This window comes from Galeopterus variegatus, unplaced genomic scaffold (genome assembly GCF_000696425.1).
Source record: "Galeopterus variegatus unplaced genomic scaffold, G_variegatus-3.0.2 Scaffold101, whole genome shotgun sequence".
Taxonomy (NCBI): domain Eukaryota; kingdom Metazoa; phylum Chordata; class Mammalia; order Dermoptera; family Cynocephalidae; genus Galeopterus; species Galeopterus variegatus.
Window position 1 is genome coordinate 69,646 of NW_007726212.1, and position 25,428 is coordinate 95,073.

At 45.5% G+C, this 25,428-nt stretch overlaps 1 protein-coding gene across 2 annotated transcripts in view; it reads right to left on the reverse strand.

Moving 5' to 3' along the window:
- Positions 1-25,428, reverse strand: part of DPF3 (D4, zinc and double PHD fingers, family 3) — a 202,692-nt gene that overhangs the window by 51,660 nt on the left and 125,604 nt on the right. For both annotated transcript variants that reach the window (XM_008583824.1, XM_008583818.1), the window contains exon 3: positions 15,871-15,978. In XM_008583824.1, the coding sequence (XP_008582046.1) occupies positions 15,871-15,978 (108 nt within the window). The remainder of the gene's footprint in view (positions 1-15,870; positions 15,979-25,428) is intronic.

Consider the following 25,428-nt stretch of genomic DNA (forward strand, 5'->3'; position numbering starts at 1 on the left):
TATGTTGTCTCATGTCCCATCCTCGGTCATGAGAGAACAGATGGTCACCATCCCTCAAGCCTGCAATAATCGTGTATATGTATATATGAAGTTCATATTTTAGTATCCCCCTTAGCCTTCTCAATACTAAATAAATCTTATTTCCAGAATTGCACAGCACTTTAGAGCATTTTAGATCATCTAATTCAATCATCTCATTTTATAAATGAATCACCAAGGCTCAGAGAAGTTAAGTAACTTGTCCAAAAGCCACATGGCAGGACAAGAATTCAGCCAAATGATCTTTCCAAGATGTTACCGAGATCATGACAAGAGCCCCCATTCACTGGATTCTTATTAGTAGTTGATAGGCCCAGGCTGAGCCCCAACCGTGCTTTGGTACATTTATATACATGCTGAGGGCTTGACACATAGTAAATATTCAAAATGTAGCAGCTGTTATTGTTATTGCAATATATTGATTTATCCCACCCCACTCAAAGCACAGTTATTATCCCATTTTACAGATGAGGACAGTGCTGCTTAAGGAGGTTTAGAACTTGCTTAATATCACACAGCCAGTAAGGGGCAAAGTCCAGCCTTGACCTCAATCTGCCTCTAGAACCCATTCACCTGGTTAGACTGCACGGACTCCACCCTGCCTCTCTACCATCCTTCCTTGAAAGTCTTTTTCCAAACCTCTTTGAATGCATTTTCATTGCATTCCTAGACTCTCTCCATACTCTTCATATTTCAAGATAAAAGGCAGATTTTTGCTGAGGCTGAGGGCAGGTTTGTGCCATGGTTCTGGGCTCTGCTCTATACAAACATCCCCATGTGGTGTTCACCCTTCCACAACAGTATCGACCCCATACAGAATCTTCCATCAATTGTGAATTTCCTCCTCTTCCTTCTGCTCCTTCTTCCTCCTCCGCTAAATATGCCTCCATCCTGCTTCCCTGCACTTCAGTCCACTCTCTTGGTCCTCTTGAACAAAACTTTACCAGATCATAAGAATCAAGACAGAAAACGGAACCAAAACAGAACAAGTGAAATGGGCTCTCTCACATGCAAAGAGCTAGAAGCCATCTCCAACAGCATCTAGAGTCCAATCCCTTAATGAGGAAAGTAAAGCAAAGAAAGATTTAGAGAGTTTCCCGAGGTCACAGAGAAATTTAGTGGCATCATTCTTTCCTAATTACCAACATATTTAATTGGCTCGTAGGATCTGCTTTCAGACAGCCCTGGAGTCAAACCCTAGCCTTGCCATTTATTAGTAGGGGGACCATGGGCTAGTTATTTAACCTAAGTCTCCATTTCTTTATGTGTTAAATGAGGGTGATCGTAGTATATATTTCATAGTGTTGGTGTAAGAATAAAACAAGGTAATACACTGCGTAGAGAAACTCTGAAAGGACCCACCCCCCAAAAAAAAAAAAAAACCTAGATGAGAAACAGGGTAGAAAATGAGGCTTATCAATTTTTGTTTAATTCTATTCAAAACTTAGATTCAAAATTAGATCATACAGTATATGTAAAGAGCCTGGGACATTGTAATTGCCCTACGAATGTTACTATTATCAAAGTTTGAATAGTTCTGATTTTAATGTTGTACTGTCCAATGGAAATATAATGCAAACCACATATATAATATTATACTTTCTAGTGGCCACATTTTTAAAAAGTAAAGAGAAGCAGGTGCAATTAATTTTAATATATTTTATCTAACCAAACCAATATTTCCAAAATATTATTACCATTTTGACATGAAATCAATACAAGAAATATTGATGCAATATTTTATACTCTTTTATTTGCACCAACTCTTCAAATTCTGGTGTGTATTTTGCACTTACAGCACATGTCAATTCAGACAAGCCTCATTTAAGTGCTCCACAGCCACATGTGGCTAGTGGCTACCACAATAGACAGTTCAGATTATAGCATTAAAAATAACATTTATTATGATTTTGCTTCCAAAAAATAGAAATAATCTAAATGTGGTTCTTAATGTTACCTAATTAATACCCGGCAGAGTGCCATCCCAAGAGCAGCATTCTAACTGACTACTGGCAAAACCTGGTTGCAAAGCACTATGGGTAAGGCTTGCGAGGTCAGAGTGAAAGGTAACCGCCTCAGCGGACAAACCAGCAGAGGATGCATTCCCTGGCAGCTGGCCACAAGAGGTCCCAGAGTGAGGGGGGAAAAAGGTAACAGGTCCAAGCTCTCACACAATGCATGTCCTAGATCCACTCCTGTTGAGCCCTTAGGGATTTCATTGATTCAATTTTATTCTAATATGGCTCATCTGGATATAGGATTGAGTAATTCTTCAAAAGTGTATTTATTTTGCATAAATACACAATTTGGGGACCACATAACCTAACAGGAGCCATCGAACATTTAACATTAAAAGAAAATGGTGCAAAACATACACATAATTTATCTTAAATTAGCCTGATTTTATACACATGGATATAAACCCATGGATCGTTACTCTCTCCAGAGCGGCAGCAGCTGTCACCCAAGCCAGCCGCCTCCCTGGGCCCCTGTAAGCAGCTCTGCCTCCACTTCTAATTGGGAACAGAAATACTCCTTGGGTGACTTCCAGCACGATCCATCACACCAGAGACAGCTTCTGTGCAAACCGAAGCAAATCGGTTTCCAAATAAGAAAAAACCTCTTAGACAAACAAGGATTGAAGCACAGAAAGTCTTTTAAAAATAAAAAATAACACAAATAAAACCAAAGCAAAAAAAAAAAGCCAGTATAGTAAAGAGCAATAGCTTCTTTCCAGGGCTACAGACAGGGCTGCATCCTCTCGAGGGCAGATCAAAGCCACAAGCTTTTGACACAGGTGCCCCAAGCCTGCCACCCAATACACCGAAAGTAAAACCAAAGCAAAAAAAAAAAGCCAGTATAGTAAAGAGCAATAGCTTCTTTCCAGGGCTACAGACAGGGCTGCATCCTCTCGAGGGCAGACAGATCAAAGCCACAAGCTTTTGACACAGGTGCCCCAAGCCTGCCACCCAATACACCGAAAGAAAAGCTTCCACTGGGTTGTTGGAGCCACCAAGCTCATTAACAGGATGCCGGCGAGATGAGTCTGAAAGTGCAACATGGGAGCATAGTGAGTAATTAAATCCCAGGTCATTTAAAAATGCAAACGCCTTAGAAGTCACAGGCTTACAGAGCCTCTGACTCCTTCTCCTTCGTTATTCAGCTCAGGATGGAGGACCGGGAACCTGCAAGTCATATGTGGATTATAATAAAATATGCCATATAGAAAACAGATTAAGACAGTTCTTCTTTGGGGAAATATACAAAGAGAGGAGCTGTCTGTTAGCTGTCGAGTTTGCAAGAGATACCATCTTTCGGGAGGCTGTGCTCTGCCAACAGACAGACTGCCCCAAGGGAAATCGTGGTGAAACACCCCGACACGGTGCATCCATCCATCCATCCATCATGGGCTCCCTCTGACGCAGGGGCCTGGAGATAGAGTTACGGTGCAAGAGGGAGGGAGGAATCCCACAGACAATGGCAGAGAATCCTCCTGCGAGATCATGAGTGCTCAGATTTTTTTTCTACCTGCCTCCAGTTTTTATTTAAAAATAAAAACATGCAGTTTTCTCTTCTGGGTGCATGTTATTTTGAGGAGTTAAGCTCATCATATTTCCTTGGATTTATACATCAACTTACACCAAGAAGCAAGGAGCTTAAGAATCATTATATCATTTTTCCCCATCAGACTCTCAGACTCATGGGGAGGGAGAAAGGGCAGGATATTGTTCTCTCTCACCTCACAGGGGAGAGACTGGGGAGGACCTGAGAACTCATTTCTAAGATGGTGGAAGACCTAGGAATCCATCTGCTCATTCCCTAGGGGTGCTTCTCTTGGTTGTGTTTGGTTTCATGTTTTGTGGCTCATAAATTCAAAATAGATGAGGTCCACATTGAGGATCCATCACCCAGGATGCACCCTGCAGGCCGTTGTCACCACTTGTTTTGGAATCCCAGGACACCCATACAACAGGAGGACTCACAGTTCCCCCACGTGGCCTCTGCAGCTCCTACCCACTGACCCCAAGTGGACGCTCAAGGATGGTTCCAGCATCCAGAAGTCAGGACCACAGATATGCATTCCCCACCCCCGAGACACAGAGAAACATCTCCACTGTCAAAGGAAGCCCACCACCAGGCTGCCCAGCAGACTGAGGAAATGTAGCCTAGCAGGGTATTGATGACAGGGGAAGGACAGTGGGGGTGGACTGAGTGGGTGAAATGTTTCCAAGGGCAGGTGGGGGGATGAGGTGATGTTGGTCAAAGGGCACAAAGTCTCAGTGAGACGGATAGATACTTCTGGAGGTCTGGTGAACAGCATGGTGACTAGAGTTGTTAATTGTATTGTATACTTGAAAATTGCTTAAAGAGTAGATCTTAAATATTCTCACCACAAAAAAAAAAAAGATGAGTATGTGAGGTAATACACATGTTAATTAGCTTCATTTGATCATAAATATAATTTTTTTATTTGTCAATTATACCTTAATAAAGCTGGGAAAAAATAAAATAAAAATAGTTAAAGGAAATACAGATGACTGCAAAGTGCAAAAAGCTGTCTTGGGGTGAAATCTCAGCTCTGCTACCCTAAACCACACACATGGCCTTGATTTCCTAATCTGTAAACTGGGAAAACAAAACCCATTTCCCACTGTTGTCATGGAGCCAAAGGAGATAACAGATATAAAGTGCCTGGCAGAAGCAGGGTGCTCAAATGTGAGCTCCCTTCTTTTCACCTCCTAAAGTCTCCCTCTCGGACCAACAGAGGTAGTGAGGCACAGCTTCCCCTAGCATGGGCATGGGATCGGGGAGAATGGAAGCAAAGAGCAGAATCTGCAGCAGTTAAGAGGACAGAGGGGCTGAGGATGAGACACAGTTCAGAAGCCCAGGTGCTGGCCCTGCTTCAGTTCCAGGGTGGGCATTGCTCTTGCAACTCTGCGCGGGGAGAATTCATGCAGAACCACACTGCAAGATGCTTGCTTTATTCCTTCATTTGGCAAATAATTATTAAGCACTTACTACATGCCAGGCTCTGTTCTCAGTGCTGGGGACGCAGCTGTGAAAACAAAAGGGACAAAAATCCGTACCCCCGTAGAACTTACATTCTAGCAGGGGAGAAACAATACATGAAATAAACCAGTGAAATCTGCAGTGTGACAGTCATCAGTGCCTTGGAGAAAAATCAGAGCATAGGAGAAGATGGAGCATTGGGGTGATAGGAGGGAGGTTACATTTTCAAATGTGGCCAGGAAAGTGCAAACCTGAAGGAGGAGAGGGAGGGTTGATGTCCAGGCAATGATGTTCCAGGAAAAGGATCCATCAGTACAGAGGCCCAGAAGCCAGCCTCGTCTGCCTGGAGCAGGGAGAGTGGGGGGAACAGTAGGAAACCAGCTCAGAGAGCTACAGGGGCCTTGAAAGGCTGTGTAGTTGGCTGTGAGAACACTGGTTCCCACCCCAGGTATGATGGCAAGTCATTGGAGGCTTTGAGCAAAGTGTGACATGATAATGCCTATATTTTAACAGGATCACTCTGAAAACAACTGAAAGGGGGCAAAGGCAGTAGCAGAAAGCCCAGTTAGGAGTTATTGCAATATGTATAGAGCCCCACCAATGAGCCTGGTGCTTGGAGACAGCTGTGCACCATGTGGACAAAGCTCTGTCCTCATGGCACTTACACCTATCTGTTCATCAGACACATCCAGGGGACAGCAACCATGGGGAAGCAGTCCCTGGATCCCTGTGCACTGGGGGTTCCCTGCAGTGAACCAGGGTGAAGGCCAGGTGTCCAGTGTTAAGGAGGCAAAGGTATGGACCCACACCAGGGTGAGTCCACAGAGGAGTGGTTCTCCAAAAAGAAAACAGACCAGCCTAGGCCATGCAGGGGAAAGACCCAGCCAGATGGGCCTGGCCTGGCACACCACGGGATAACATGTATAGCAAAGGCAGAGAGGAAACCTTCTAGTTCAGCTCTATGCCCCGGGCAATGTATGCCAGAAGGCTGAGTTCTGGGACACAGGGGTGAGCTCATGCAAGCTGTGGTTCTGTTGAAAGTAGGTCCCACAGCCAGGTACCAAGTCCTCTCAGTGTATAAGATACTAGACTGGGGCCTTTTAAAATACTCAAAGGCAGAATGAGTCTCCATTCTGGGTCAGATGGCACCCACTTTTCCAGCTGGGCAGCGAGCTGTCTGCAACAAGCTCATCATCAGTGCGGGGGACAGGAACAGCATTAGCTGAGACCCCCTTGGCCCACCCAGCAGTGCAGTGGGAAGGTGGCATCACATGCCTCCTCTCACTTGCCAAGTCCTCTTTCTCCATCCCACCCAACTCTCAGAATACCTCCAGGGAGCTACTATGATCCGCATTTCACAGCAGAAGAATCGAGGCCAAGTGATTAGGTAATTGCCCAAAATCACAAAGCCAGAGGGTGGAGGGGTCTGGACTAGAAACAAGGCCTTGCATCCCTGTTTGGTACCTCTTCTCCTGCAGAGCACAGCTGTTTGACAAAGGGAAGGACTCTATGACCTAAAACCAAAGAGAGGCAAGACAGCCCCTCAGGCCAGGCTGGGAACCAACAGAAACCCAGCCCAGCTGCCTAAAGCTTCTCCTCTCTGGCTCCGTCTCATTGGTGAAATGGAGATGATGAAAGCCAAGTCATGTTCTCCAAGCTTGAGATGAAATACCAGACACATTTCTTTCCTTCATCCCTTTAATAAATCTTTACTGTCCATCGACAATGTGTAAAGCCTCACGCTGGATGCTAGATACAGAGGGGCCCCTGCCCTCTACCCTCACGATGTGTACCTTCCAGCCGAGAGAGCTACAGGTGAGCAGGCCACGGCATGACTGAGTGACTCCTCGGACTTACAACCCACGCTCTACACATGGCTCTGCAGACATGGCCGTGGAACCTCTGCTATGGCTATGCCACTGCCCCACCACTCCCAGTGGCCAGTCCGTTTCCTCTGCCCACCCAAGCTCCCAAGCCCTGCAGAATTCAAGCAGTGCCAAGGACACCCAGACTCAGTCTCCAGCCCCAGCTCCTTTCCTGGGACTGCCAGGAAGACAAAAGGAGCAGGTCTCTGAAACATAAGCAGTTGTGGCATGGAGCAGAGGCTGGAGTGGCCTGCCCACCTCTCCACGGCTCCCCTACTCAGGAGGCCAACCAGAGCTGAAGAAGCTGCTGCTGCAGGCCTCCAGGATGGATGGCTGCAGGCTCTGACACTGCAGGAAAGAGATAAATGGCTGGTCATTTCCCCCTGATGCACTTGAAGGCATCCATTCTCCCAGCACCAAGCTCAGGCAACCCCCCCGCGCAGAGACAGATAAGCACTGACAGATGGGGGTGGGAGCCGCAGTGTCCTTCCCCGTTGGAAGGACACAGCCAGACTCCTCTGCAGGCCAGGAGAAGGTCACGCTGCCCATTGGCTCACACGCAGAGACAGATAAGCACTGACAGATGGGGGTGGGAGCCGCAGTGTCCTTCCCCGTCGGAAGGACACAGCCAGACTCCTCTGCAGGCCAGGAGAAGGTCACGCTGCCCATTGGCTCACACCTGGCTCGAGGCTCCCGGGTCCCTTCGCTCGCCTCCCCCCATCCCGCCCACCCCACCCGGCTCATCCATCTGAGGAGCACACGGCGAGGGGGAGGCTGGGGGCATGGGGAGCCAGCTGACAGGCTCATCAATCTCAGGCTACATGCTTGGCACATCGGCGTGCCTTAAGTTGTTCCCGGACCAGGAGGGTGTCAGAGGAGCCAGGGGCACTGTCTCGAGGAGAAGAGAAATGGCGCCAAACATCAGAGAGCAAATGGTGGAAGAGGCCTGGAGACTATTAAAATGTGGGCCATGTACAAAGCAGTAGGGAACTAATTAACATGCAGGATTTTCAAAAGCCGGGGAAGTTGGCCGCAACCTGCTCCCATCTGTAGAGTTCTGGCAGTTCCATGAGGCAGGGACAGCACCCTGGGCAGGCGAACCAGGCCGCTGCACCCTTGTCCAAGCAGGCAGGACTCAGGCCCCTCTGCCTGGACAACCCCCTTGTGGGACATCCCTCTGAGGGTCCCTGTGACTTGCCTGTTGGCTGGCTCATGGCCCCCTCTGCTTTGGAGCACTCTAAGATACTGTCTCCTTCAGCGCTCCTGCCCTCCTGTTCCCACGTGTGATGGGGGGTGATTATCCTGGCCAGTCACTGAGGGACTGCCAAAACCAGGAGAAAACCAAGGGAAAGAATGAGAACCCTACTCCTTGCTGCCTTCCCTCTCATCACCCTTGGAATCTGGCAAGGGTGGCAAAGCTCTGTGTTGCTCCCCAGGTGTCCCAGGCCTCAGGCACATTCTGGGTGCAGGAGGAATATCTGCTGCAAAAGCCCTTTCCATCTGCAAACACCAGGATGAATGTGTGTTGGGCCTTGAAGCAACATGGTGCCAGTTCCAACATGCTTCCCTCGGGGTTCTTTCCTTGGCTTCACTGCTGATGCCCCTGGGAAATTAACTTCCTAATTCCCTGCCACAGCTTCCCAGCCTCTAAAATGAAGATAATATCTGTCCTAGACCATGGGGACCAAAGGTCTGGGGTAAAGATGTGAAATTGTTCTAAGCAGACTATCTGAGCATTTAACCAAAAGAGACACAAGTAAAAGTTTGTTCCCAGCCTTTTACTTTTCTTCATTCAAAAAAAAAAAAAAAAAAACTGAAGTTAAAGGCCTCTTTTTTAATCAGCTGGCTTTTGCCCAACATCTGCCCTGCTACAGGGCCTTCTGGTGGATATTTACTATCCACCTTTCTCTCCTGCCAGCTCGGCTCCCCCGTCACAAGGACAGAGCTCTATTCTTGGGGGATGGTCCAGGGGAGGCCCCTCGCTGGCACCAGACTGCTTCCCGAGTCTTCATGTTGCAGGAATTGTGATGTCTGCGTCATGAAACACCTTATGTTCGCCTCTGTGGCCAAGTGCAGGTTGCAGAGAACACTGAACTCAATTGTTACTCAGTGGAAAGAAATAATGTCGTATGTGTTGTCCTTCAGACACCCAGGCAAGTGAAAGGTTGCAAGATGTTTATTCAAGATTGACTGGAGGGGTGCTGTTTGGCATGCAAAACACACAGGTCTGGGGACATTGAGAATGCTTTCAAATTCCAAGGGGCTCTCCCAGCTCTCAGTCCCTTCTCACCTCCCTACAGACACATTTTTGTTTTTAGCGAGGAGTAAAGAAACACAGGAGGGTGGCATGTTCATGGTGAGGGGGCGGGGTGAGGAGGCAGCTCTGGGGAGTCACTCCATCGGGGTCAAATTTTGCCCAGGACTGAATGACTTAGCAGCAGCCAAGACCAACTCCCCGCTCCACACCCTGGAAGGTCTACTCAATCCCAGATGAGCTCTGTGCTTTGGGGTGTGAATCAGAAGTGGACAGTTCTGCGGCCCTGTCCTCAGACCATCTCGAAGGTCCCTCAAGATTTCTGAACCTGCACCTCTCTCCCTCAACCCTGTCCTGGTTTCTGACAGAGCTCTGCAGACCTGGGGTCAGGGACAACTGCAACCTTCATTACACCCTGGTTTTTGTTGCTGACAGCAGCCAACACTGCTGGACTCAGGCAGGGACACAAAGACGGGGGAGCAAGCTGAGTGCTGGCATGATGAATTGCTGTGGCATCTCTCCTCACCGTCCACGGGAGAGTCTGGCATGGAAGGAGACCCGGGCTCTGAGACAGTTCTGCTCCAGCCCAGTGCCTGCTCAGTCTCTCATGGACCAGGGGGACTCTTCCCCCCTCCCCCGAGGAGATGACATTTCAGGGTGGTGCTGATGGGCGAACCCAGGTGACTTCAAGAGTCACAGACATAGCTAGATTCCTGAAGCGTGTCAAGGGGAGCTCAGGGGGGCTCCTGCCAGGAGGTGGGACAGGAAAGAGAAGGTCGGGCACCCTAGGGAGCTGGGGGTGGATGGGAGCCAGGGGGGATGATTGGTTGGTTTTCTTTCAACATAAACTCAGTCTTCGAGTTTCCATAAATTTAAAGCGATTCAGCCCAGGATAGACAGCTTGATTATCAATTTTCAGCAAGTTTTACCCAAAGAAGATTATACATAATATTGTACAATTTGCATTTTTTTTCCCACTGAGCAATATATCTTGGGCATCTTTCCATTTTTTTGTACTCACTTTTTTTAAAGACAAAATAGTATTCCATTTGATGAATGTACTATGTATGACGGTACTTCAAAAAGTTTGTGGAAAAATAGAATTAAAAGATAATGCTAGGGGCCGGCCCGGTGGCGCACTGCACTAGTGCGCCGCTTGGGAAGCGCGGCGGCGCTCCCGCCGAGGGTTCGGATCCCCCAGACAGTCCGGTGCCCGCTCAGTGGCGGAGCGAGGCGCGGGAGCAACGCCGAGGGTTGCGATCCCGTTGCCGGTCCCGGTCCGGTACGGGGGCAACACTGAGGGTTGCGATCCGTTGCTGGACACGGAAAAACAAAAAAAAAAAAAAAAAAGATAATGCTAATCTTTCCATGAGCTTTTTTAAAGTACCCTTGTATTTAACCAGTCCCTATCAATGGACCTTCTGGTAGTTTCCATTCCTTGTTTGAAGTTACAAACAATGCCACAATGAATATATATATATATGTATATTACATCCATATAAAATATATATATTTATAGGATAAATCCTAGCAGTAGAAATTCTAGGTCAAAGGGCATGTGTTTCTTAAATACTAATAAGTACAATTCATTGTCCTTCAAAAGGTTATTCCCAATTCCACTGCAGCGTGTAAGAGAGCATAACCCTGGCCTCTCCCTCCATCTCCATCGCTGTTTCCTTCACCGGCTCCTCTGTTTTTGGGAAGGTCTGCCCCAGTCCATCAGCTCATTGCCCCACCTACTAGGAATTTACAGCAAGTTCTCCAGGGACTCTGGCCAGTGACTCTACTCTTTTTGAGTCACACTCAAAAGTACCAACCAAAAAACAAGCTCTCCTTGAACCCACATCAAATGGAATAAAAATAAGAGATAGTGATTTTAAAATATTGTCCATGTCAACCCTGTGCTTAGAGAGGACATATGGGGAGGAGGTCCTCTCAGGTGGCAACTGCATTTTTTGAATGAGGACAGAGCACCAGAAGGTGGGCAGGTTGTGCCTGCACAGGGACACCTGTCAAGGGCACAGGAGAGAAGCTGGGATCCAGAGTGTGCTCTGCTAACCAACCAGAAAGGGAATCATTTTGTAAATGTCCATCCAGAGGGGGTACCGCCTTCAACTTTTGCAAAAAGGCACCATATGGACTAGCTGAGGCCCTGGATGAAGGTGCTTTTCTGAAATTTTGGCTTGTGTGAAAAATTCAAATGGAAGCTTGTGTCGCCTCTGGGAAGACGGTGGTACATTTCTCTGGTCGTGCTGTTTTGCATTCTCTAGATGGGCCCGGGCTGCTTCAAGCGATAGAGCTGAGACTTGCTCTGACTGATGCTAGGGCACGCCATGCATGACACTGTCCCCCTGCACTGCAGGCTGGTGTGGTGCCACACTCTGTACCACCAGGCAGGCCTGGCTCTCAGACTCAGAGCAGGATCAGGAAATGACAAAAATCAGGCCAAAGGCTTTGAGGTTTTGGTTTAGAGCCAGGCCTGCCTGGTGGTACAGACTCAGAGCAGGATCAGGAAATGACAAAAATCAGGCCAAAGGCTTTGAGGTTTTGGTTTTGGTTTTGGTAGACTTCGTAGTAAGTCTGATTACCCAGAGAAGGAAACATGTTCATCTAAGAAGGAGGTCTGTCATTTAAAAAGTTATTTATTCCATTCCTGGGCTGTTTTTCATTCTCAGCATCTCTGTATGGATTTGGAAGAACCAGTTTGCCTTGGGTGAGCCCAACTTTTCCCACCCCAAGATATAGCTGCATCTCTGAGGGCCCATCATCACCGAGGCTGGCACTCCAAAGAAGTTGCTTGCCCAGGACACTGACCATCTCTGGGGCTGAGCCTTTGTCACTTGAAACCTGGTACAGCCAATTCTGCCTCAGGCTTGGAGCAGAGGCTGAGGAAACCTTTCAAATGATCACAGATGCAGACACGGTATGCTGGTAGGGACTTGGCTACAGAAAACCACCAGCCCTAGGGGTCTTCCTTTCCCTACTCTCACATGTCACAGCAGGCCTGAGGATGGGGCAGGTCCAAAGCCAGCTGTGAACCCAGCTGCTCCACATTCATCCACAGGCAGGGTATAGACACTGAGAGGCTGCTGTGCCCAAAGTAAATGTCTGCAGACAGAAGGATCAAACATTTGTAAAGTAGCTTCTTGCCTCAGTCCTATCAACAGTGGACTGTTGGTTCTCAGACACGAGTAGCACAAAAAAACTCTCCTTGGTTCTGTGCACAGCCTGATCTTCCTCATCTTTTACCCTTACTTTCCTCTCTATCTCCCAGGGCTATGGTAGGGACCTAAAAAGTGCTATGAATGAAAAGGCTTTGTAAACTACAGTATGCTATTCAGACACCAGTTATGATGATGATTATAATTCAATCAGAGTGTCCCATCCCCTTGGTGGCAGTTATTAGTGCGACAGACATAAACTCAGCCAGATAATCAGTCCTTCCTGGGACTTCTCTGCCACAGCTGTTGAACGGGACTGCCTTTCTGTTGGGCATGGTGTGTGCTAATTCTGAAATTGATGGTGGTCACCCTGCCTGCCCCATGAAGAGAAGAGAGTGTTAGAGGTAGAGAGAAACATACAGCTCACTACAATATTTGAGCACCTGGATACAGCTATGCCTGAAGCCAAGTGAACCTAAGATTCACTGTTACGTGAGCCAACTTCCTTTTTTTGCTTAGGCTCATTTGATTTGAACTTCTAACACTTATGACTGAAGAAATTCTAACTATCTCTTGGTATGTTTTAATAATTCATATATATTAGGTTTTATAGTCATAAAATAAAATTTTTAAGAGAAAAAAATCTTGTTAAAGTTTCTTTAAAGTTGCATACCTAACAGCAGCATGGGGAAGCAGAAAAAGCATTGAACAGGGAAATCAAGCAACCTGGATTCTCTGCTGGATCCACAGGAACTGCTGTGTGACTTTGAGCAAGTTTCTTCTGTCTGAATCTTAATAAAATAAGGAATTGGAGTTAATAATATCTAAAGTGTTTTACAGTGCTAAATGTCTTTGATTCTATGAAAGAAGACCTAATTAGTCTGGTATAAAGTGCTCTCAATAAAGATGTTTTATATTGTTAAGAATAAAGACTAATAATTTAAAATTAGTGTCAAGTACTTATAATAAAATGCTTCAAATTAACAAATTACATATGAGACATCCTCATATCCATGGAAAATATTCATTGCATCACTGGTTAAATTGGAAAAAATTAGAAACAAAAATTGGGAACAGCCTGTTTAAATAAATTGCCATATATTTATACAATGGAATATTACATTATTTCAAAAGAGGAGTGAGGAAACTTTTTATACAGTGATATGGACAATATCTAAGGCACATTTTTAAGTGGAAAGTGGAAATCCAAGGTGATTATGCTGTGTAAACAGAGGAGGGGGAAATCATGTAGATGTAATTCCTGGTGCATGCAGGAGAACTATCTCTTGAAGGAATCTCAAAAAACTGGTACCACTGATTGCTGGGGAGATCATGTCTTATTTTTCACTACATAACATGTCCCTTTTATCTTCTGAATGTCAAAACATGTGATTGTATTACCTACTCAAAGCCAAACAAATTTTTTAAAGTTTTTAATTTAAAAATTACATATAGCTTTTTTGATCCTCATAATAAACCTGCAAGGCTAGCTAGAAATCCCAGGTGCCACTGTGCCTTTTTTACAGATGGAGACATATATCCAAAAGGTTCACATACTCAAACAAGGGGACACATCCAACTAGTGGCAGACGCCTGAATAATACCCTCCCGCAAAGTCCACACAGCCAACCTGGCATGTGCTTACTCTCTTGCTGTAGCATCTCCTGAGGGGCTCTGGATGGAGGAGAATTAAATAAGTCCAGGTAAGGATCAAACCTCATCATTCATCATTGCCACTTCCACAAGATCAGGACCAAGGGAGCTGGGGCGAGGGAGGAGGGCATTCCCGGCCTCAAAAGAACTGTCCATATCAAAAATTCTTTATATCTAATTTTTTTTAAATGTAGATGATGTGGAATCATGCCATGCTGACTTGCAGTCCAGCCACAGTCTTTGAGACCAGTGTTTCTCACACTTCAGCGAGCATTCTAGAATGCACTCCTGGGGATCGTGATAATAAAATGCAGGTTCTGACTCAGCAGGGCTGGGGTGAGGCCCAAGATTCTCCATTTCTAACAAGCTCCATATTATGACCACACTCTGAGTGGAGCTAGAACCACACTGACCAATATGACCCCCACTCACCACGTGTGGCTATTGAGCACCTGAAATGTCACTAATCCAAAACAAGATGTGGGGAGGTGTGAAATACACACTGGAATTCAAAAACAGCACCAAAAAAAATTTTTTTTAATCTCATTCATAATTTTTATATTGATGACACAGTAAAATGATAATATTTTGGGTAAGTGGGCTAAATAAAATTTATTGTTAAAATCCATTTCCCCTGTTTCTTTTTCCTTTTTTAATGTGGCTACTAGAAAATGTAAAATGACACCACTGGCTTGTATTATATTTCTACTGGATCAAGTCACTCTAGGACACTTGACTCTCCTATGACCTGCATCTTTGGGGGTGGGGGGCAAAGGGAAGGGTTTGGAACAATCTCAGTCATCACCGGAGTGTTTGCAAGGATCTGTAAATTATGTAAGGACATTTGAGAACTTGGATGGAGCACACTGAAGAATCTAGCCCCCACCCACCCCCTAAGAAATCAAACTTCAACACAAGTGAAACCTGGGTTAAAGCGAACAATCAAAACAGTCTTAGCCATAGAACTGTGAGTGAAAACACTCCAAATGACTGTAGCTAGAGATTCTGAAGAGCAAACACAGCCCAAGGGGTCAGTGTGGGAAGGAAGGAGTGGGGTAACACTGCCAGGCAGCCAGCCTCACTGATCTGCAACATTTTGGTGACAGCGGGAAGAAATGTGTCAACACTGTATTTGCACCACTGGATAGTACTGTTCCCACCATCCTGAGTCATGTCCCATCCTCAATACCCCAAAAACGGAGGTTCCCTTAAAGCTAAGGACCTGGGGGCAATCACATGGCCTGGCTGCAGATAGCCACAGAGTAGGAAGTGTAAGAATAAATCAATAGTCAAGATAAACCAACCAACCAGTTCCTTCCACATGGCCACAAAGCCATCTGCATCACCCAGAGGTAGATTTTGAGCTTAAATTCTTCCACTTCTGTATCCAAGGCAAGTTCTATTTTTAGCAAACTGACCCCTTTCTGTGTAAGACATTCATAAGTTTATACAGGGCAAGTGGGGAAAGATTCCACTGTACTCTCTCCCTAGAAACACGCAACCTGGGACAAGGTTTCTTTACTTGAGGCCACAAGGAAGGTATCGGATGACCCAAAGGAGCCACAGCTCCTTTGGTTCTGTTGGAAAGTCAGTTCCCTGGGCCTGGGCCTACCCTGCTGCTCCTGCTTTACTCCTGGGATGGAAAGAGGGGAGACAAAAGGAGGGAGAAGCCACAAGATGCCCAGAGGGGAGGGAAGCTCAGGTGGACACACAGACATGTTTATACACAAGAGCTGGCCCAGAGGGACACAGAGCACCAGTGGGCATGTTTACCCTCCTGGAAACCTTAGCTCTACAGACAAAGGAGAACTCACCCTTGTCCTGGGCCCAGCCCAGCCCTCCCCACCTCTCCCATCATGGATCCAGCCAAGCTCCAGAGGGCACTGACCAGGTTTTATTTCCAGCAGCCGCAGTTTTGGATCCTCCGGCGGGTGCAATCGTCTCTTCTTGCGCCAGCAGCGCGCAGGGTATGTATACAGCTGGCCTGGGGCGAGGCCTGTGGACAGAGACAACATAAAAATTAAATGCTCCAGGCTGGAAGGGGCTTTGGAAACTACCTTGACTAATCTTGTCATTCACAGTGAGAAGAAACTGAAGCCCAGAGAGGCAAAGTGACTTGTCAAGGTCACACAGCTGGTTGACAATAGAGCCAAGGCTGAATTTATGTCATCTAACCCCAGGACATTTGCTCTGTCTATTCCATCATGCTGTTCAGCAAGCCCATGCCAGAAACAGCCATCACCTTTACCAAAACCAGTTCTGCTCTCCCAGACTGGAGAGAACATCCAAGGGACCTTCAGCCCACAAGAGGGACATTTCCAGAGTCAAACTCACTACAGTATTTTCAAGGCAGTGGGGTCTCCAGCTACTGCCCCTCTGTCCAGATCCAAGTGAAACAGTTTCTGTTCAAGGTGGAGCAACAGAAGGCAGCTGGCTTACACTAGGGACAGCCTGGATTGAGAAGAATTTCAAGGGAACAGGATCAAAGGAGCCAGATCTACTTACTGGCTTCTCCCACCTACTGATGGCTGCTGGCAGCTCACCAAAGCCAAAGGGAGCCCTAAGCAACCTCCATGAGAATATAAGGCTACTCTGGTGAGCAGGCTCCACGGCCTGCAGAGCCAGCACATCTGCATATCCCTGCCCACCTTCTGGGCCTTACATAAAGAAGTGGGCAGGAGTCCAGTGGCTGGACTTATGTACCAAACCATTACACAATGACGGTCTCCATTTATATTTGGCCTTTGACACCACAAGCATCATTGTCATGCCAAGCACCCCATAAGGATCCCTCTTGCTCATCAGACAACACTTTTGTGGCTCCTGTGGCACATAGTGTGGCAGCCAGAGGCCTTGGGGAAACATGGACTCTCCACACTAGACCACAGTCTTTTCCCAGAGAAAAGGGCAGGAGCTGAAGGCTAAGGGTAAGAGGAAGGTGCTTAAGACTGGCTAGGTGATTTGCAGTCTAAAAAGGCTGTCAGATGGCCCCCAAATAAACCAGCAGCCAACCAACCAACCCCCACCAGGGAGAAAAGCCTAGTGAGGACCAGGACTTTTCTGTCTTGCTCTCGTCAGAATCCCCAGAACCAGAACTGTGCCTAACACGTAGAAGATCCAACTACATATGTGTTGAAAGAATGAACGAATATGTTCCAGCTTCACATGAAGCCACAACTCTGTCTTCTATAGATAAACGTGGCAGGCAACAGCTGTTAGCTGTCAGCACCTTCACATGAGAGTGTCCCTGCATTTACCTAGGGCCACCAGGCTCGGAAAACATCAGTTCTGTTCCCATTCGCTGGCTTCTACCTTGGAGCCCTTAAAAGTTAAGAAGGAAACTGACTTCATTCTGTGCCTTTGCAAAGAAAATCCACATACGTTTTGCTGCTATATATCCATTCATTCATTTTCCATTTTCACTAGTCACCTCTACCCATTTATTGGGTTGGGTCCCAAATGGAGGCAACTATCCCCGCATTAAAGGAACCAAAATGTTCAGGTCTCTTTAAAGTGCAAAGCATCGGGCCGGCCCGGTGGCGCACTGCTACAGTGCACCGCTTGGGAAGCGCGGCGGCGCTCCCGCCGAGGGTTTGGATCCCACATACAGACCGGTTCCCGCTCACTGGCTGAGCGAGGCGCGGGAGCAACACCGAGGGCTGCGATCCCATTGCCGGTCCCGGTCCGGTACGGGGGCGACACTGAGGGTTGCGATCCGTTGCCGGACACGGAAAAAGACAAAAAAAATAAATAAATAAAGTGCAAAGCATCATTTTAATCACACAGCTACTCCTAAAGGTTGCAAAACCATAAACAAGTTGGAGGTTCTGCCCCCTCCCCCTTTGATTCTTAGAAATCATTTAGGGTGACAGAGCCTAGGGGGTTCCTGCTTCATGGGATTCTGCAGAGTAGGAGAATCCTGTAGCACTGAGCTCCCTGAGCTCTGAGGACCAGACTTGTGGTGACCAAATGAACCAAATAAGGTAAGCTTGCCATCCCTCCCCTGGGAGGTCTGTTGTGACCTCTGAGGGAAGGCATCACTGGGAATGGCTCAATGTTTCTGGTGTGGCTCACTCCAGGACCATGTCATCCCTGATCCTGTAATTCCTGAATGGATGCATTGATTCTGGGTCCCTTCCATTTGTGCAGGCCATCTCCAGAAATGGTGTTCCCCAGGATCCCAGAGAAGGCCAAGTACAAGGACTGGCCCACTACTCCACGTCCCAGAACTGGTCCCACTAATCCCCACTCATTTGGGGTTAGTGATTCTTAACCCAGGCTGAAAACAAAATCCCCTGGAGAACTTCTCAAAAACACCAATGATCAAAACCCATGCCAGACTTGAATGTGGTAGGCAAGGGAACTGGGCAACTATTTTTTTTAAAAGAACTTTGTAGATCATTCCAATGTCTAAGTGAGGACCTCTGGATGTCTAAGCATCATCTAGTCACTGCATTTTTTCTCTGATGCACCAAGACTGGTTTAATGGTCTTTCCTGTAGGATCCTGAGGTTCCTTGTATTTCCCCAAGGCATTATAACTAATTACCTGCTTACTAGATTGTTTCCCCTACTGGTTTTATAAGATCCAGGATGGCAGGAACCACATCCATCTGCAGTATTCCCCAACACTTAGCACACAGTGCTTGGCAGGCATAAGGAATACTTATCACATAAATTCAACCATCACTGAACCAGACTCAGAAATATAGAAATGACCACTGGCCCTGCTGTTCATGACCACAGGAGACTCATCTACCTGGATCCAAACCGTCCAAGAGGGACTCCAGAAGGTGGACCCAGAACTGAGTCCAGCCCACCAGCCCCAGCATGGCGGTCTCCGTGCCTCGGGTCTCCTTCTTGCCCCATAGGCTGCTGATCCAAAGTAAGTGAGTGAGAAGGAGCCAGTCCACACGAGCACTCTCGAAGGTCTGCGTGGCAAGAGTTTGAAAATGCCAATGCTTGTCTAGGTCCTACCCCCTCCCTGAGACTACAGTGTCTGTGCTTGCTGGTCAGTGGTGCCGAGGCAGCCTCGGGCCACCCTGCTTGTAGCTGTCAGCCCACTCTCCTGGGAGAGTCCATTTTATAAGTAGTTTGAATGTCCAGAAGAGGAGACTGTTTCTGTTTCATTCTTTCTCTGGTGGATTGAAGAAGCTCCACGGTGCAGAGGAAGAGCACATGAGTCCTGGGAAATATCCCAACACCTTCCCGAGCCTGTCCCTCGCCTGTAAGGTAAGGGAGTTAGTAATGCCTACCTCGCAGGGACTGTCCTGGGGATTAACTTATATTCAAGAGGACATTCTCTATAACCACGAAGACTTTACAAATGTCAGTTGTTATTACGAGTTAGCTGACTTAGACGATTCTTGGCATCTGCCCACATGGCACGGCAAGGTCCCCCACCCTGCCCCCGCATGCTGCTGTTTGGTCCTTTAGCCACAAGGGTGGAAACAGCCTTCTCTTTGATGTCTGCTTGGAATCCACCTTGTCTCAACAATCCTTATTCCCTTCCTCACCTCCTCGCAAGGCTGACAGGCACCAGGGTTTCTTTAGAGAACCAACACATTCAGCCCGAGTTCCACTTGTGGAGGGAAAAGCAGAGCCTCATGAGACTTATGTTGTTTATCTCATTAGAACAGGAGGTACACAACTCAAAGCCTGTGTGTGTGTGTGTGTGTGTGTGTGTGTGTGTGTGTGTGTGTGTGTGTGTGTGATAGAAGAAGGATGAGGAGAGAAGGATGGAGACACAGCTGCTATCAGGGAAATTAACCTTGAGGAATAAGCCTGGGGCTACAGGTGGATACAGACGAGGGGAAACAGGAGGCAGGAGACAAGAGGGGGGACCAGTCCTCCCTGGTAACCAAGGCCACTGCTACTCCTCCATTTGCACACCCACTGAGCAAACTGCTTTTCTGTTACTTTGAGCTTCAACTACAGTTACAACACTCATGCCCGTGTGCAAGCACAGGCACGACGCACGCACACACACACAGCCGCACAGAAATTCATACACTCGCTGGGAGAACGGGCTCGTAGAAAAACGTGGCATGTTGGGCTTGATGCCTACACAGTCAGCTGACTCCAGACAAACAGCTTAGTATCCACACTGCTCAAGTTCAGCAGGTGGAGCCTGAGTGTTCTGAGCCTCTCTAACAGACACAGCATGAGTGATTAAGAATTCAGAAGATGAAATGGGATAGAAAAGAAAGGGAAGGATGCTGTGGGGAAGAAAAGAGCTGGAGCAGCTTCCTCTTCCCCAATCAGAGTTGAACTGCGGCAGTTCAAGCCCGCTCAGGAAAGGGCTCTCCCTGCAGCGACTCAGAGGGGCAGACCCGCAGCTGCTGCTGAACCTTCCCGACAACAAAAACCTGTGACTCCACAGGACAGTCTGTCCCTCTGTTGGCCAACTTTTATCATGATAAAAAGATTCACCCCACCCTTATTTTGAATCAAAATCTACCTTCCTGTAACTTATGCCAATGTGTTCACCCTCTGTCCCAACAATGAACAAGAATCACCTGCATCCCAAGCCTCCATCCCTTATAGCCACTTGGGTTTGAAGAGAAGTCAACCAAGAAGCTGAGGAACTAGAGAGGAAGTGGGTGGGAGGAGAGAGGTAATGACCACACCTGCTCAGAACCAGGTAACAGGATCAAAGGCTCCAAATGAAGAATCCAAACGCAGCTGCCAATGGAACAGGAGGCTCCTCTCCAGGCTTTTCCGTGCCATTTAAAGAGCTCCCCCCCATCCTGCTCCCACACGTGTCAGCACAATGGGTCATTAACAGCCTCCATGTTTATAAACAGATAATGACATGAGCCAGGGAATTTTCACCAAGACTGGGCATCAGAGCTGCATAAGCATTATTAGAAAGGGCAGATGCCTGGGCCCTAGCCCAACCCTACCGAACCAGAATATCGGAGACACACCAAGGCAGTTGGAGCTGGAAAAACTGCCACATAACGAACTTAGCACCAGATCTCATCTTACTCATATTTACATTCTCAAGGCCTGCCCAGTACATAACAGGTGTTCCATCAGTGTTTGTGATTGAAAACACCAATTTGGAGCAACTCTACAGAGCTGAAGGGATGAGCCATGAGCCCCTGGGTAGGTCTTGAGTGGGCATGCATTTCACAAGTGCTTACACCAGCAGCATCCCTGGTGCTCTGCCTCACCTCTTCTCTTGGCCCCTTTAAAAGCTGTCCTGACTTCGAGGCCCACCTCTTCAGTAAAGCCCTCCTGAACCAACCCAGGCCACAGCGCCTTGTCTTCCCTGATGGGCACGTGGCACCACACTCCAGGACTCAGCCCAACTCTCTGTCCAGCCCACCAACCATCCCCTTCCTGCCTGCTCTCCCAATGTTCTCCCTCTGTTCTCTCTAAAATTCAATTCCAGTGTCCCTTGCGTCAAGGCTTCCCTGACAAGGTAAACCTCAAATCCAGAATTCTGCCTACCTCTTCTGGTCCAGGGACTCCCAAGCTCCTCACAGCTGCCACCACAACCAAAGCTGACACAGTAACAATAGCTAACATTTACTGAGCTCTCACTTTGTGCAAGGCTAGCATCCACATTCACTACTATCTCATTGTAGCAACAACCCTATGAGGCATTTAAAGGCTTAGGACAGTGAGGCTGACAGTGATTAAGTAACTGGCCCAAGATCATACAGTTCCCAAGGGGAGTCTAGCCCACAGCGCATGTGCAAAACCTCTCTACATCCTACCTAAATCCCCACTGAGCCATCCTATTGCTGGCCCAGACACAGCAGGATTGAAACCCAGAGGCCTGCCATTATTGGAAAACAGATACCCACACCAAAGCCATGCAGGAAAACAGCCCCAGCCCACCACCCACTCCCACTAAACTGCTTCTTGTGGAATTTATTTTTCCTTTCCTATGACATTACCAACTATAATTGCTCAGAGAGAAATGCATACTGGTAATATCAAAGCATTGTAATAAGGCATGTAAAATGTATGGAGAAGCAAAAAAAACACCACGATTTACTTTCTAAATTCATCAGATGAATATTTTTAAAGAATAATATGATTACAATGTAGGGAGGGAACTCAGAAGTTATTGGGTCTGACCCCTGCCTGATATAAGAATCATCTCTACAACATCTGTGACAAGTGCTCCTCACGCCAGCCTCTATTTCAATAATTCTAGTTCTCACCCTGACACTAAGCATTCAACTGTGCTATTGAACTATGCTGTTGATAGAAATATGCCTGCCACTCTCATCCACCGCTGGCAGAGTGCAAACAGCACAACCCTGTAACGAAGAATTCAGCATATCTAGCAAAACTACATATGTATTTGCCCTTTGACCCAGCAATTCCATTTCTAGGAATCTATATCACAGATTCACGTGCAAAAATAAAAAATTATGTATCACTTAGTATTTTTTATACTAGGAAAATACTAGAAACAATCCAAATGTCCATCTATAAAGACCTAAATGAACAATAGTATATAGACACAATGTCTTGTCACAAAGCTGTTAAAAGAAAAACAGACCAACAGAAAAGTATACACTGCAATGGCATATATTGTTAAGTAAAAGCAGCAGGGCGGAGAATGGTGTGTATGATATACAGCATTTATCTAACAAATGGGTATACACACATATACGTACATAAACATATGTGTTATATGTTTGCATAAGTTCTTTTTAATGGAAAGATAAACCAAAAACTAAAAAAAAAAAAAAAGGCTACTTAGCACAAAAACAAAATAATAGTATAGCCTGAACATTCCTAATCCAAAATCCAAAATGCCCCAAAATCCAAAAGTTTTTGAGGGCTGACATGACACCACAAGTGGAAAATTCCACACCTGATCTCATGTGATGTCATAAGAAAAACGAAAGCACACAACACGCAGTTTATTCAGCAGCCCCACGTACTCTGGTGATGTCACTGTGCTGCCTCGTTACCTTGAACACATTGTTTTGTTTTGTTTGTTTGTTTGGGCAATTGGCCGGTACAGGGATGGAACCCTGAACCTTGATGTTATCAACACCATATTTTTTCACTGTATGAATGGTATGTCATATATTTTACTGTTAAGTACTCATGTGTCAATAAATGTAAGTGATTGCTTATCATAGCACATAAATTCAGAATCAGAAATGATAGTGATGCCAAACAACCTCAACCTGTCCACATGGGTGGCTAAGATAGTGACACCTTTGCTTTCTGATGGTTTGATGTACACAAACTTTATTTAAAATATTGTATAAAATCACCTTAAGGTTATGTGTATAAGGTGTATATAAAACATAAATTAATTTCCTGTTAAGATTTGGGTCCCATCCCCAAGACATATTACATATATGCAAATATTTCAAAATCCAAACTCCAAAACACTTCTGGTCCCAAACATTTAGGAAAAAGGATAATCAACCTGTAAGAAGATGAAGAGGAGGGGGAGGAGGAGGAAGTTGCCTACAGGAAGAAGAAAGGAACAGGGTTAAAGAGAAGATAGAGCTAGACTTTTTCTAAATATACCATGCTTTATAGATTTGACTTTAGAACTATGCAAATATTTTACACAATTTTAAAGTAAAATTAAATTAAAATAAAAAACTAACATCTATTTCTGACTACAATGGAAAATAAAGACTAAATTTAGCCACTACCTGAAACCAAAAGAGAGAAAAAAAATGAAACAACAGTTTGCAATACACTGGACATCAGGCATTGAAGGGCAGTAATCCCTGAGACACTGGAAACAAACAATATAAGCCATATGATTGCCCAGCTTATAGCCTTGAAATAGTTTCCAGATTGCAGCACAAAGAGGAGGGACAATGATACAGCCCAGCAGGCTCCCTGAGTCTAAGTTGAAGGGAAAGAGCTGAAGGTCTGGGGACACCACAGTGACTAGAATTCAAGGGACAGAATAGTAAACAAAAAGAGCTGTATGAAGAAAGAACTATGGAGATCCACAGAGGGTCCCCTTCAAGTATTCAGCTCAGTATTGTTGAGTGCAGGTTTGTGAAGAAACTATCCAAGACTTAGAAAAGAACCACCCAAAAAGATTAGAAGTAACAGTGCCCAGTGTACACAAGGGACCAGGAATAGTCTGTTCCCACCAGCCACTATGAAAAATATCATAATTCATGGGGTACTGGATAGGGAAGAGTCTTGTCTCACTAGACCAAGTACAGTTCCAGCTCCACCTAACAAATTGAAAACAAGACAAGAAAGGATCAAACTCTTTATTAAGTGTATCCCAAAACAATACTCAGGAACATTTATAAGAATAAAAAAATATACAGCACCCAGCAAGGTAAAATTCACAGTGTCTGGCATCCAATCCAAAATTATGTCATGTAAAGAAGTTGGAAAATATTACCTATAAAGAGGAGAAAAATCAATCAATTGAAACTTACCCAGACCTGAAATTGATGTTAGAATTAGTAGCAAGAATTTTAAAACAGTTATTATTTGTGAGCTACATGTTTAAGAGTTTAGTAAAAACTTAGAATATGTATTTTTTAAAGACTCAAATTTAACTTCTGGAAATGAAAACTACAATGTGTGAGATGAAAACATATCAGATGGACTTAATGGTCAAATTAGACATTCCAGAAGAGAAGTGGTTAACTTGAAAACAGCAATAGAAACTATCCAAAATGAAACCCACAGAAAAAAGAACAGCATCAATGATCTATGGGACAACATCAAACAGCCTAATATATGTGAAATTGGAGAGGAGAAAAGAGAAATATGTGTAGAGATAATGGCTGGAAATTTCTGAAGTTTGATGAAAACTATAAAGCTGTAAATCCAAGAAGCACAACAAAACTGGAAACAAAAACCATGAAGAAAACTACGGTAAGGCACATCATAATCAAAACTGCTCAAAAATAGTGAAAAAGGAAAAATATTAAAAGCAATCAGAGAAAGGAGACATGTTACATATACAGAAACAAAGATAAGGATGATTTATCATCATAAACAATACAAGCAAGAAAAGAGTGGTTCAATATCATTACAGTACCAAAAAAAAAAAAAAAAAAAAAAACTTGTCAACCTAGAATTCTATACCCAGCAAAAATATCTTTCAAAAAACTAAGTCAAACTAAAAATAGTTTCAGACATACAAAAGCTGAAAGAATCCATCATTTGTAGACTGACACTATAAGAAATTTTAAAAGAAGTCTTTTAGGCATAAGGAAATTAACATCAGATCTAAATCTGGATCTACACAAAGGAATAAAGACTATCAGAAATGGTTTAGTACATGAATAATTATACAAGACATCTTCCCTATTACTTAAAATACTCTTTTTTCTTTTTCTTTACTGGAGGGAAAAAAACCTTAGATATTTAAAATTCTTTGAGAGATGACTGACTATTTAAAAAATAATAATAACAATGTAATATGAGGTTTATACCATATGTTAAAATAAAATGAATAACAACAATTGCACA